The sequence below is a fragment of the Nicotiana tabacum genome, chromosome 12 (genome assembly GCF_000715075.1).
Source record: "Nicotiana tabacum cultivar K326 chromosome 12, ASM71507v2, whole genome shotgun sequence".
Taxonomy (NCBI): Eukaryota; Viridiplantae; Streptophyta; class Magnoliopsida; order Solanales; family Solanaceae; genus Nicotiana; species Nicotiana tabacum.
This window is the reverse complement of record NC_134091.1, coordinates 1,461,849-1,474,142: the sequence shown is the minus strand read 5'-3', so window position 1 is coordinate 1,474,142 and position 12,294 is coordinate 1,461,849. Positions and strand designations below refer to the sequence as shown.

General features: G+C 36.4%; 3 protein-coding genes across 4 annotated transcripts in view; 2 read left to right on the top strand and 1 right to left on the bottom strand.

Annotated features, from left to right (window-relative positions):
• The window catches only part of LOC107818290 (uncharacterized protein At5g43822), a 37,313-nt gene extending 36,154 nt beyond the window's left edge, over positions 1–1,159 (top strand). For both annotated transcript variants that reach the window (XR_012697148.1, XM_075226017.1), the window contains one exon: positions 724–1,159. Coding sequence is in view for 1 of the 2 variants with exons in the window: in XM_075226017.1 (XP_075082118.1) it covers positions 724–767 (44 nt within the window). In the remaining variant the exon portion in view is untranslated. The remainder of the gene's footprint in view (positions 1–723) is intronic.
• A 1,309-nt stretch (positions 1,160–2,468) lies between these two features.
• Positions 2,469–8,313, top strand: LOC107801161 (U-box domain-containing protein 44). Its single transcript, XM_016624446.2, has 4 exons — positions 2,469–2,809; positions 3,578–4,145; positions 4,273–4,582; positions 6,421–8,313. Exons 2-4 carry the CDS (start codon positions 3,591–3,593, stop codon positions 7,995–7,997), a joined length of 2,442 nt encoding a protein of 813 aa, XP_016479932.1. The 5' UTR covers positions 2,469–2,809; positions 3,578–3,590; the 3' UTR covers positions 7,998–8,313.
• Positions 8,314–8,620: 307 nt separating this feature from the next.
• LOC107820734 (F-box/kelch-repeat protein At5g42350-like) lies at positions 8,621–11,763 on the bottom strand. Its single transcript, XM_016647078.2, is given in 3 exon segments — positions 8,621–9,559; positions 9,562–10,644; positions 11,380–11,763. Coding segments are annotated over 2 exon segments (1,740 nt in total). The 5' UTR covers positions 10,636–10,644; positions 11,380–11,763; the 3' UTR covers positions 8,621–8,893.
• Between the last annotated feature and the right edge of the window lie 531 nt (positions 11,764–12,294).

Sequence of the window (12,294 nt, the reverse complement as noted above, 5' to 3'; positions counted from 1 at the left end):
GGAGGAGTCTGAGAGTGTGAGACATTTGTTTCTTCATTGCACAGTAGCAGCTGACATATGGAACATGTTTTTATCAGTTTTTAGACTTGCTTGGGTCATGCCTTGCAGTATCAAGGATGCTTACGAGAGCTGGAGCTCATGGAGAGTTGGGAAATCCATCAAAAAAACTTGGCAAATGGTGCCTGCTACTATTTTTTGGTGCATCTGGAATGAGAGAAATCGTAGATGTTTTGATGGGATTTCAACTCCTAATCACTCCCTTAAAGCAACTTGTCTAATCAATTTATTTACTTGGTTCAACCAGGCCCCTGTAACTAGCTTTGAATCTTTTTGGGATTGTGTCTGCTCCTTAGTTATGTAAGTTTTTGTATATGTGCAGCCACACTTTTGTTGTATATTTTTGCTATGCATCTTCTTGATGCCATTTAATGAAATTATCTTACTTCATCAAAAAAAAACTTCTTGCTAATTATCCCATCAAGTTACCTAATGCCTGTAGATTATAGCTCCTCGGAAATGTACAAGGTAAGATCAACCATATGAAGCCTCTTGACAATGCAGTTTTGCTTATGGAATTAGGTGTTATGGCAGTAAGGTTTCGTTTGCTCGTGTTGAACTTCAACTGTGCTAAAAAAGAAGCTTTTAAGGCATTCTCTGAAGTCCACACATATAATGTTGTTATTGAATCCATACTTCTACATTCTAATTGCTTCTCTTCTGCAGTGCAATTCATTTTTGATATCATATTTGCGGAAGAGTTGGCTTGATGTCCTTCTCACATGGATTTTTGGACTGATGAAGTGATTTCTGAACTGGTGAAATCTGTTTTTAAGTTCAGACTGAAGAAATTGAGGCTTTTCCCTGACCAAAGAGAACATAGTCGTCGATATTGGAGTCCCATCCAGTGGATATTGTTTCCACTTGGCTAAAGCAGTGAATTATTTTGATCACTCCAGGTGGAAGGTGTTGGAACCTGGAAATAGAAGAGGTTCTTAATATAGATATCACTGTAAACTTAAGCTGCTTTGTATATTTATTTCATTTATTTACATTTTCTATATACAGCTATTTGTTCTATTAGTCCTTAGTTGCTGGTAACATAGTTGTGATCAAATATGAAACATCTTAACTAGTGATCTTTTTTGCAAGGGTATCCAAATTCTGATTGTTGAGATTAAAGAAATAACATAGATCCTTGTCCTTTGAAAGGTACTTGTCCTAATTGATACTAGGTTAATTTTTATATATATATATTTTGGTTGAAGGGATGATTATATATATTAGCAACTAAAGGTAAATAGATACATTGTTTTCAAGGGTATGAAGTAACTTATCCCAATATAACTTATACCGGTATAAATCGTATTCCAATCAAACGACCCCTAAATTTGTTCCACAATATTAATATTACAGTCCAAATAAAGGCTAAGTTATATCTTGCACAATGGCAATGTCACTTTGCTTTCTTGAGCCTATTTAAAGGGAGTAAATGTATATATGTAAACGACAACAATTACTACGCCTAAATTCCAAACAATCATTGGTCTGTATTTGAATTTTTATTGTTTGTGTTTGTGATCAGAACTCTAATCTCTTAACAATACTATTTTATTTTGTTTATACTCCGCCATTACTTTGTGTTATTTGATGTTTAGATTGTCATTATATCGTCCCTTTTTTCCCTACTTTTGTTGCCTATTGAGAAAAAAGCTTACAAATGTTGCTAAAAAATGATAAATTGAAGAAAATGTGCATGTCAGTATCAAGGGAAAAAAAAAAACGAAAAGTGCATGTATCTTGAAAAAAACGAATAGCTTTTACACTAATGGAAAAGGATAGGGGAAAACAGTGAGAAGCAACAAAGAAAGAAAAATATTTAGTACAATTAACTACACCGAAAACGTCTCTATTTAATCAAATTTGGATTGAGTCGATTGACTATAGGAATTATTTGTGTCTAATCTCTTCTATTTATACTCGTTTTTCATTCTTCACTAATTTAAGACAAATTAAAGATTCTCTTAATGTTACACTTATTTCTACTCCAATATACAAATGGCAAAGATCACTTTTAGTCCGCGGCTAAAATTATTTACATTCGATAGTCGTAAATATATATAAAATTTATAATCTTATATATGTATATACACACACTATTTTTTTCAGCTATTAATTTAGAGTGATTATACAGTATCATTTTTCCAATTTTAACTTTGTCTTAAGTGGATTAAGATTCTTGGCAAATATTGGATTTAATGTAAGTACATCAACATAACAAAATCTCAAACATAACTAATTGGGATAGCTTGTATATCTCTTTTGTTTTCTTTATGTTTAGATATAAGTAACTAAATTATTTTAACTTGTGACACTAAAAAAGACAAAAAAATAATTTAAATTTACTAAATATGGTCTGCGAAAAAAAAAAATACTGCTAGTAAATATTGAAAATAACAAAAGTTTTACTCCATTGCTAGTTGCTACTCACAATGTAGAAATGAAGGCCGGTTTTCTGAAGTTGCAGAGCGAAGACTCTGTGTTTTATGAGTCAACCCAAGAATTTAAGTATTTAAATATTTTCCCCAACTACAGAAATAAAAAATCATAATTTGTTGTATTCATTCATCAACATCAACTCCTGCTGCCAGCTCTTTCCCTTACTTCTTCCTCTCCAACATGGCCCCATTCAAACCCTAAATTCAAGATTCATGGAACAATATGAATTTTGCTCAATTTCATCTTTGGACTTTGTTGCTGAGTTGATTTCATAGTCTTGGCAGTTGAGCTAACAGAGTCTTTTTCCATAAAGGTATGAGCTTTTTTGGTTAACTGATGTATTTTTCAATTCAATTCTAGTTTTTTTAACTGTCCCAAGTAAAGGGTGTTACTTTTTTTTTTTTCCAATTGAAATTGGGGTACAACTAGTTTTCCTTTATATTGACTTCTTTTTGGTCATAGTGAATTGTTAATTTTACTATTTGTAATTTGTTTGGATCATTGTAATTTTGATCTTTGATTATAGGGCTACTAGTTAATTTTGATCATTGTAATTGTAGTTGGATCATAGGGATTTTACTGGGTTATTGTTGTTGTTGTTGTTGATTATAGGGCTACTAGTTGTATCCCACCCAAGTCATTTCTCTTTTGGGATCTTCTGTTACAAGTTCCTCTTGTTTAGTTTTGGTCACATTTTCAAAGATAGAATTTTGTATATCATTAAAGCAGAGTAATGACAATAATTGAATAGAAGAGAAATGCTGATGGCTTGATTAAAAACATAAGCTTGGTTAAAAGAATTCCTATAAGTGGACACTTAGCATTGTGTAGCATTTCATGAAGCCTCTCTGCTTTCTATTTCTTGTTTTGCTTTCATCTCTAGAATTGAAGGCTAGGAAAATGGACAAGGGACAATATTGCTTCACAAGTTTAGTTTTTATTTTTCCATCACATCATGGAAATAGTAGCATTTCATAATAGTAGGAGCAAACTCTTGCTCAAGAGGTCGGCTTATGCGTGAGCTGCCATTTGTTTGAGATTTTTGTGTTAGGATTTGAAGTTATGTTAGATGCGTTGACAGGTACAAAGCTATAATGGCTGAAAGCTGGGATGGGAATCATGATCCTGGTAGCCCGTCCGAGGAGAGTTACCATCTCGAGAGACTGCACATAGAACCAATTTATGATGCATTTATATGTCCCTTGACAAAACAAGTAATGCAGGATCCTGTTACCCTGGAAAATGGCATGACTTTTGAGAGGGAAGCTATTGAGAAATGGTTCAAGGAATGTAGGGATAGTGGAAGAAAGCCTGTGTGCCCTTTAACGCATAGAGATCTGAATAGCACGGAGCTGAATCCAAGTATAGCTCTACGAAATACCATTGAAGAATGGAATGCAAGGAATGAAGCTGCACAAATAGATATGGCTCGCAGATCATTATCTCTGGGTAGTGGGGAGGGTGATATTATGCAGGCTTTGAAGTTTGTCCAGCACCTTTGCCAAAAAAGTCGCTCAAACAAACATGTTATTCGAAATGCGGAGCTCATACCCATGATTGTAGAAATGTTAAGAAGTAGCAGTCGCAGGGTTCGATGTAAAGCTCTTGAAACGCTTCTAGTTGTGGTAGAGGATGACATTGATAATAAGGTTGTAGAACTTTGGTAAAAAAGTACTTATGTTGTTACCAAAGTTGTTTTTATGAAGTTGATTGTTCCTATTATTTATGTTTTTCCAATTTTAATTTCTTTTATCATATGCCCTGCTCTTTCCTCAGGAAATAATGGCTGAGGGCGACAATGTACGGACAATAGTGAAGTTCTTATCACATGAACAATCAAAAGAAAGAGAGGCAGCCATTTCTTTGCTGTACGAGCTGTCGAAATCTAAGACTATATGCGAAAAAATTGGTTCAGTTAATGGGGCAATTCTGATTCTGGTTGGAATGGCTAGCAGCAAGTCGGAGAATCTTGTGACTGTTGAGAAGGCTGAGAATACTCTGGAGAACCTGGAAAAGTGTGAGATTAATGTAAAACAAATGGCTGAAAATGGTCGGCTGCGGCCCCTCTTAAATCTACTACTTGAAGGTACTTTACTTGATGTCTGAATCTCCATCTCTTGTGCCTCTTTGTATGTACTTTAAATGTTTATTTGTTCCGCTTGATGGCTTTGGAGGATGACGGCTTGCTTGTTGTTTATTTGTTTGTTCTTTCTCTCTCTCTGTTGCCTTTTATTGTTGAAACAACAACCTCAAATTAATTAAGTCTAAAGAATAAACCGTTTCAGTTTGGAGAGCAAGTTGGCATATGTAGGATAATTAACAAATAAATCTAAGCACCTTTTTTCTTTGTCAGTATATTTTAGTTATTCGTACGATTCTAATAGTTATTGTAAGTCATACGCCATGAGGAGTTTTGAAATGTGAGAGCGTCAGAGATATGTTTAAACTGTATTTTATTGATAGAAAATGAAGGGAAAAACTTACTCTAGAAGTTCTATACAGAGATATAAAGGCCAAAAGACAAAATATCATTAATAATAATGGTTGAATGAATTACAAAGTTGAAATACAGTTCTATTTATAGGAAAAAGGACTAACAATCCTCATCCTAAACAATCTAGGACTCCTAATTGTTCTGAATCGAGAAACTGATGCAAAGGTACTAAAAATGACATTTTTAAGACAAGGGAACAACTAATAAAAAAGTTACTGAAAATAAATATGACCTAACTAATAACCCCAATCCTAAAGAACTGCTACAGGACTTATCACAATAGCAAATTTACTACGGTGACAATGAACAGCAAACTCTTAAAGTAAAAGTGCTTTCATGAAAGTTTCATTTATTTCCTTGGGTGGAAAAGAACTTGTCTCAAGTTTGGCTTCCGTCGATCAGTAAAATGTCCATGCAATCGTTACATCCTTTCTTTCTTTCTTTTCCTTTGCCCAGCCAACTGAAGTTTCTTCATGTGCCGCTCTCTTAATTTGCATCGCTTTCCATCCTTGTCGTATAATTCACTTCCTTATTTAGCATATAAGTTGATTCTCGTTTGCATCTTTTGCATCGCTGTCTCGTTTATACCTTTGTTCTTCTTTTTTCTTTTTTTTGGGGTATGTTGTTGCGGGGTCTCATACTGACTATATAGTCTTGATTATACAAATAATACAAGTTTCACTCCCTCACTCACATGGGGGGAAGGGGGGGGGGGTTTAAGGAGAGAGTTCCTTATCAAGAATGTAATCAGTGGTTTTCAAACTATATAGCCACTGCCTAATTTGGTAGGTTAGCATGATTGCTTTTATGTACAAGATCTTCTCTTGGTATAGGTAATAAATCCTCTGGTAAGAGATCTAGTAGTGACAGGCTGACGCCTTATCACTTTAATTTCTCAGAGACTTCCACATGCACATGTGAGGACACACTCACTAGACATATATTTGTGTGTGCGCGACTACTTTTGTGTTTAGTGGTTCTTTTTGGTGGTGGGTCGGCTGGAAACTATGTTGCCCGGACTCTCCAAAATGCTGCCGCACCCATGTCGGATCCTTCAAAAGTACACTACTTTTGCATCCGGCAACATTTTTGGAGAGTCCGAGCAACATAAGCTGGAAATTTGGAGGGGAGCTGGAGCATAACCCCTTCTGATGTCTTTTAAGTTAACCAAAAAATCACATACTGTTGCCTGTTTCCATTCTAAATTTTTTTTTTTCAGACTTCTATACTTACTAAAACTGATTGCTTCATGCTCATTGTGTTTGAGGTAAGTAGATACACACAAACTCATCAACCATGGATATATGGCAGCAATGTCCCAGATTGACCATACTTTCTCATTATACTGGTTACATCTCTCTAAGCAAAATTATGTGCTTTTTCATTCAACATCTTCCAAGTTAATTTTATTGTCCCATCAATTGTTACAGGAGCGCCAGAAACCAAACTTTCCATGGCTGCTTTCCTTGGTGAGCTGGTTCTCAATAATGATGTGAAAGTATTGGTGGCAAGGACTGTTGGTTCATCACTGATCAACATCATGAAACATGGTAACATGTCATCAAGGGAGGCTGCTTTAAAATCTCTAAATCAAATCTCGTCTTACGAGTCTAGTGCCAAGATCCTCATAGACGCAGGTATACTTCCCCCTCTTGTGAAGGATCTCTTCTTTGTTGGGGCTAACCAACTGCCCATGCGACTGAAAGAAGTTTCTGCAACAATCCTTGCAAATATCGTCAACTCAGGCTATGACTTTGATTCAGTTCCGGTTGGCTCTGAATATCAGACGCTTGTCTCAGAGGACATAGTTCACAATTTTCTACATCTTATTAGCAACACCGGTCCTGCAATAGAATGCAAGCTTCTCCAAGTTCTTGTTGGTTTAACCAGTTCTCCCACAACTGTTTTTAATGTTGTTTCTGCCATTAAAAGCTCGGCTGCGACTATTAGTTTGGTTCAGTTTATCGAGGCTCCACAGAAAGATCTTCGGGTAGCTTCGATAAAGCTTCTGCGGAACCTCTCTCCTCATATGGGTCAAGAACTCGCTCGTTGCTTACGTGGTACATCAGGTCAGCTTGGTAGTCTAATTAAAGTCATATCAGAGAATACTGGTATAACCGAAGAGCAAGCTGCGGCAGTTGGTCTTTTAGCTGATCTCCCTGAAAGGGATAGGGGACTTACTAGGCAAATGCTTGACGAAGGTGTCTTCCCGCTGGTAATCTCGAGGGTAGTTAGTATCCGACAGGGAGAGACAAGAGGGAGTCGCTTTGTTACGCCATATCTAGAAGGGCTCGTGAAAGTTCTCTCAAGGATCACATTTGTTTTGACTGATGAGCCTGATGCCGTTGCACTTTGTCGGGAACAGAATGTTGCCGCACTCTTCATTGAACTTCTGCAGACCAATGGGCTTGATAATGTGCAGATGGTCTCCGCCATGGCTTTGGAGAACTTATCTCAAGAATCCAAGAACTTGACCAAATTGCCTGAGCTGCCGAAGCCAGGTTTTTGTGTCTCGATCTTCCCTTGTTTGAGCAAGCCACCTGTTATAACGGGATTGTGTAAGGTTCATCGTGGGACATGTTCTCTGAGAGACACCTTCTGTCTCTTGGAAGGACAAGCCGTGGACAAGTTGGGTGCACTTCTAGACCACACAAATGAAAAGGTTGTTGAGGCATCACTTGCAGCTGTATGCACTTTGTTAGATGATGGAGTTGATATCGAAGAAGGTGTCCAGATTTTGTGTGAGACTGAAGGAATCAAACCTATTCTTGATGTATTACTTGAGAAGCGTACTGAAACTCTGCGCAGAAGAGCAGTTTGGGCAGCTGAAAGACTACTGCGTACAGAGGATATAGCTCTTGAAGTCGCTGGTGATCCGAACGTGAGCACAGCTCTCGTTGATGCTTTCCAACATGGTGATTATAGGACACGACAGATTGCTGAGCGGGCACTGAAGCATGTTGACAGAATTCCGAACTTTTCTGGGGTATTTCCTAACACGGGCTAATCTTCGTCGAGGTGTTTACTTCACCATTGATGAAATTGTGGCCATTTCCACTGCTGAGTTTCTTAGATGAATCAGAGTGTTTTCTTGTTGTAACTTGTATGATGCAGGTACATAGTATTTTCTATTTTTTTTTTTCTTTATGGAGGGGTTTTGTATTTCCTTCTTCTCCTAGTCCACCTTTCTGGTGTTCATTCTTTTTCATGTCTATTCATTCTATTTTCTTCAAAAGATTATTGTCCTCTTAGATGTTGTAAGGTTTTATTGTTGTAAAATGCATTATTATTCAATTTTTACGAGTTTTGCTGAACCATAAAAACACGTGCTCCATGATCTGATTCAGTTGATTTGAAGCTTCTAAGGGGCAGCCCGGTGAAGCGCCGGACCACAAAGGTCTATTGTACTCAGCCTTACCTTGCATTTATGTAAGAGGTTGTTTCAACGGCTTGAACCCATGACCTCTTGGTCACATGGCAGCAAGGTTCCCCTTCTTGAAAATCTTCAGTCGATTCCAAATACTTCTTTTGTGCCAAAATTGTTGTCAGAGAGTACACTGACTTGAATTATTTTTAAGTTCTTTTTCTCATTTATATGTAGAAAAAAGATTGAAAAGGAAGAAGAGCTGCTGAACCATAAAAAACCGGAGTTTATTATTCCTATGCTCAAAAACAAATTACAGAACAAATGAATGACTTGCATCAACAGAACTAATTCGAATAATAATGAAATAAACAAGAATATATAGATTAGTTAAACAGCATCAAACGTCCAACAAATGGTAAAAACTGGCCATAACAAAAGAATATGATCAACACTGCACATATTTTCACTAGTTGGCATTCAGAAGATCTGAAGCTGAGCTGAGGAAACAGATGTTATCGTAGATCTTCTTTGATCCGTCACAAGTGTAGCACTGCCATGGATTTAGTCAAGCAAGAAGCAGCATCCAATTCATGGGGTAGACGGTTCCTTGAGATATGGCTCCAGCTTGTTCCAGCACCGGATACTTCTCCAACAGTCAAGAAGTCTAGCACCTGCCCGAATATTTTGAACATTTCAACTCCAAATATAAAGTTTTTATCAGCAATAAACGCAGCGTTCCAATCCATTGGGGCATCAGGATGTGTTGAAACTTCTGTCCAAGTGAGATACATAAGATCAAGCTCCCAAAGCTTTCTTACTGCTTTGTTTCTCCTGCCAATCTGACCTTCTCCTTCACACCACGAGACAGAAAGCATAAATAACCGTCCATTGCAGCATATAAGTTTAGGGTGGTATTCATGAACTCGGGGAGGGAATGGACTGGTTTGGATTCTAACCCAATAGCCCTTCTCAATGTCATATGCTGCTACCTTATCACTTTCTGAATAAACATAAAACATCCCACTGCACACAACCCCCGAACAAGCTACTCCAAAATCTACAGGCAGCCTCTGGATCTCTGTCCATTTATTTGACATGGAATCATAAATTTCCCCAGAATCAAGAGGCTCATCCCAGCATCCAAGACCCCCCACAGCAAACAAGAGAAAGCGTCTTTGATCTTTATTTGAATGTTCGCCTTTTTTTGTTTGACAAACTTATACGGTTTCACACTTGGCAAGGACGTAAGTTCGTTCTCATCCAGAGAATATCGAAATTGGCGTCTTACTGAAAGTCTATGAGGATCCTCATAAACATCAGATACCCCACCAACTCTTGGACGGTAAAATCTTCTGTCTCCTCGAGTTTGTTGATTCCTAATAATTAAACAATCTGAACTGATCTCATAAGCTCCTAAAATAGGGGATGATCTTGCATGCTTCATTGGTGCAGCTTTACGCCACGTTCTCATCAAGGGACTAAAAACGAGCACGCTTTTATGTGTCTTGAATGAGCTCTTATCAACTTTCCCAAAGTTAGTAAGGCTAGAACAGCCTCCAACAACATAAACATCATCATGGATACCGGCAACAGAAAATAAAAACCTTCCTTTCAGAATTTCAGAGTTAATTTTGTGCCATTGGTTGAAGGAAACATCCAATGCATGTATTTCTGCAGAACAACAACCGTCTTTTACAATCCCAAAGAGAAAAACCCATGGATTCTGAAACGAACCTTCTTGCCTCATTCGCCAGAAACGAGGTGTCATTGTCAAGTTTCTCCATTTCTTGCACACCAGCCTAGCATTCATGACACTTATAAAAGGAAGCCTTAATAAGCACATTTCAAGGATGTCATCCGGCAAAAACACATTCATGTTTTTGTTCTGTAGTGCTGCTTCAAGTTCTAGAGATTTCCTATTAGTCCTCCTCCAGAATTTTTCCCTCATTCCATAAGCGAAGCAATCTACTGTGGTTTCTTCATTTCCACATATTGGGGCGTAGCCTTTGCCTTCCTCACTTGCATTTGACCTTCTTCTACCACATGAATCCCATAACTCATCGCCAGTGTCAGCACCTACTTTGCACCCACCTCCTCTGCTGTATAGGGTTAGACATCTCAAGGAGACGCCCCTGTCGTCATCCTCTTCTCCCCCTCCGCTTCTATGGTTCTTCTTTTTCAATTTTTGACTCACACTTCTGACTAGCTTTTTCGACACGCTTAAAGACTCCAAATCCTGTTGAATAGATTCTTCTCCTGTTAACCTTTCTGATGTCATCTTAGTATCCTACAATTGTGTTAAAAAAAGGAATTATCTTACTATCCATTGTATAATGACTATGTGGCATGTTTATCACATAAATCAAATAGTTGTTGGAAAACCAAGTCTTAGATGTTTCGACGAGACCTGAAATGCCAATCCCCCCAATTATTAAACACCATCCATCTTCTATCTTGTTTTCAGACAAACTTTTTTCGACATCAATGACAATAATGTTACTCCATAAACCTACATACTCAAAGAAGAGAAGCACAAAGCCCTGACAAATGTGCCAATTAGCTAATAAACAAATGAATGCAGTTTCCTCTTTCAAGAGTGATTGAGATATTTGACATATTCTTACACTAAAACACTAGGAATTAAAGGGTGTCTTCCTATATACTCAAAAGACACAACTTTTTAGGTAGAAATGAAGTTGATGCTCTAACTTTATTAATTTTTCCTTGAAAGCAAGATTCATATATATTTTTCTTCCTGAAACATCTTCAGATATCCATCCCTATACCTAAAAAATCAATTGAATCTCCAAATAATCAGCTTAAATGAGCTAAAATAGAAAATATAAATGAAAAGCTTAGACAACACAAAGACAAAATAAGCTCAGGAACATTTAGGTTGCCAAAATGAGCTAAAAGCATACAATTTTTTTTACAAGATCAAAACTTTATCCAGAACAAATCTTGAAACAAGAGAAATAATTACATAAAAACATGTAAAATTCAAGAAATAAAAAAAGCAAACCTCATAAATCAAGTCATCTGAAAAGCTCCATAAACCTGGATCCAAAATCAAAGATTCATCTTTGATAAGAAAAGCAGAACCCCAAATGAGATCTCATAGCTATAGATTAAAAGAAAGCATCTTTGAGTTCAGTGAAGAAAGAATCAATCAAAAAAAGTAATGGGGTATTCTCATGTGAAAAAACAAGAAAGAATGTTGAAAAAGAAAACCCCACAAATCGTAATCAAAATAGGTAAGAACCTAATTTTAATTCCAAGTGAGGAGTAGTAGTAGTGTACTTTTTTTTATTTTTTTATTTTGATATTATTATAGTGGTGTTGGTTGGGAATGAAATTAGTAAAGTTCAGAGCGACGTCTCTCTTTTTCCACATTCACTGCTCTATCTGCCTTTTGTTTTTTTCTTTATTGTTTTTAATTATTACTAGTACTATTATTTTTCCTTTTTTCTTTCCCTTTTTCTGATTTATTTAGATTAAGCAATTCTCAATAAAATGCAGTTCCAACATATTCCAATCTACAGTTGTTGGCTCGAGACGCTATTTATAAAATAAAGAATGATACTACGTAGTCACTCTTAAAATAATAGCAATTTTTTTTGTATATATATATATATATTTTGCATGTTATGTACAAAAAAATATAGTATATAACTTTTATACCTTATTACGGCTATCGAATATGAATAATTTCAGTCACGGGCTAAATGTAATTTTTGACTTCTATAAAGTCCCGTTTGGTTAAAAAAAATATTTTGAGGCACTTTTCTTAAGAAAAAAATTGAGAACAAAAAAAAAGTTTCTTAAAATAACAATATCGTATACCTTTTTCCTTGCATAAACTTTTCCGAATATTTTCTCAAAATTCTTTTTCCAAAACTCTGTTCAAATGGGGCCTAGAAATATTGTACATCAATAT

What these genes read in the sequence shown, in the direction of transcription:
- LOC107801161 (XM_016624446.2), top strand. Translation starts at nt 3,591, where the DNA reads ATGGCTGAAAGCTGGGATGGGAATCATGATCCTGGTAGCCCGTCCGAG. An exon ending in AGGATGACATTGATAATAAG is followed by an intron (nt 4,146 to 4,272) that starts GTTGTAGAACTT and finishes CTCTTTCCTCAG; the next exon opens with GAAATAATGGCTGAGGGCGA. An exon ending in CTTAAATCTACTACTTGAAG is followed by an intron (nt 4,583 to 6,420) that starts GTACTTTACTTG and finishes CAATTGTTACAG; the next exon opens with GAGCGCCAGAAACCAAACTT.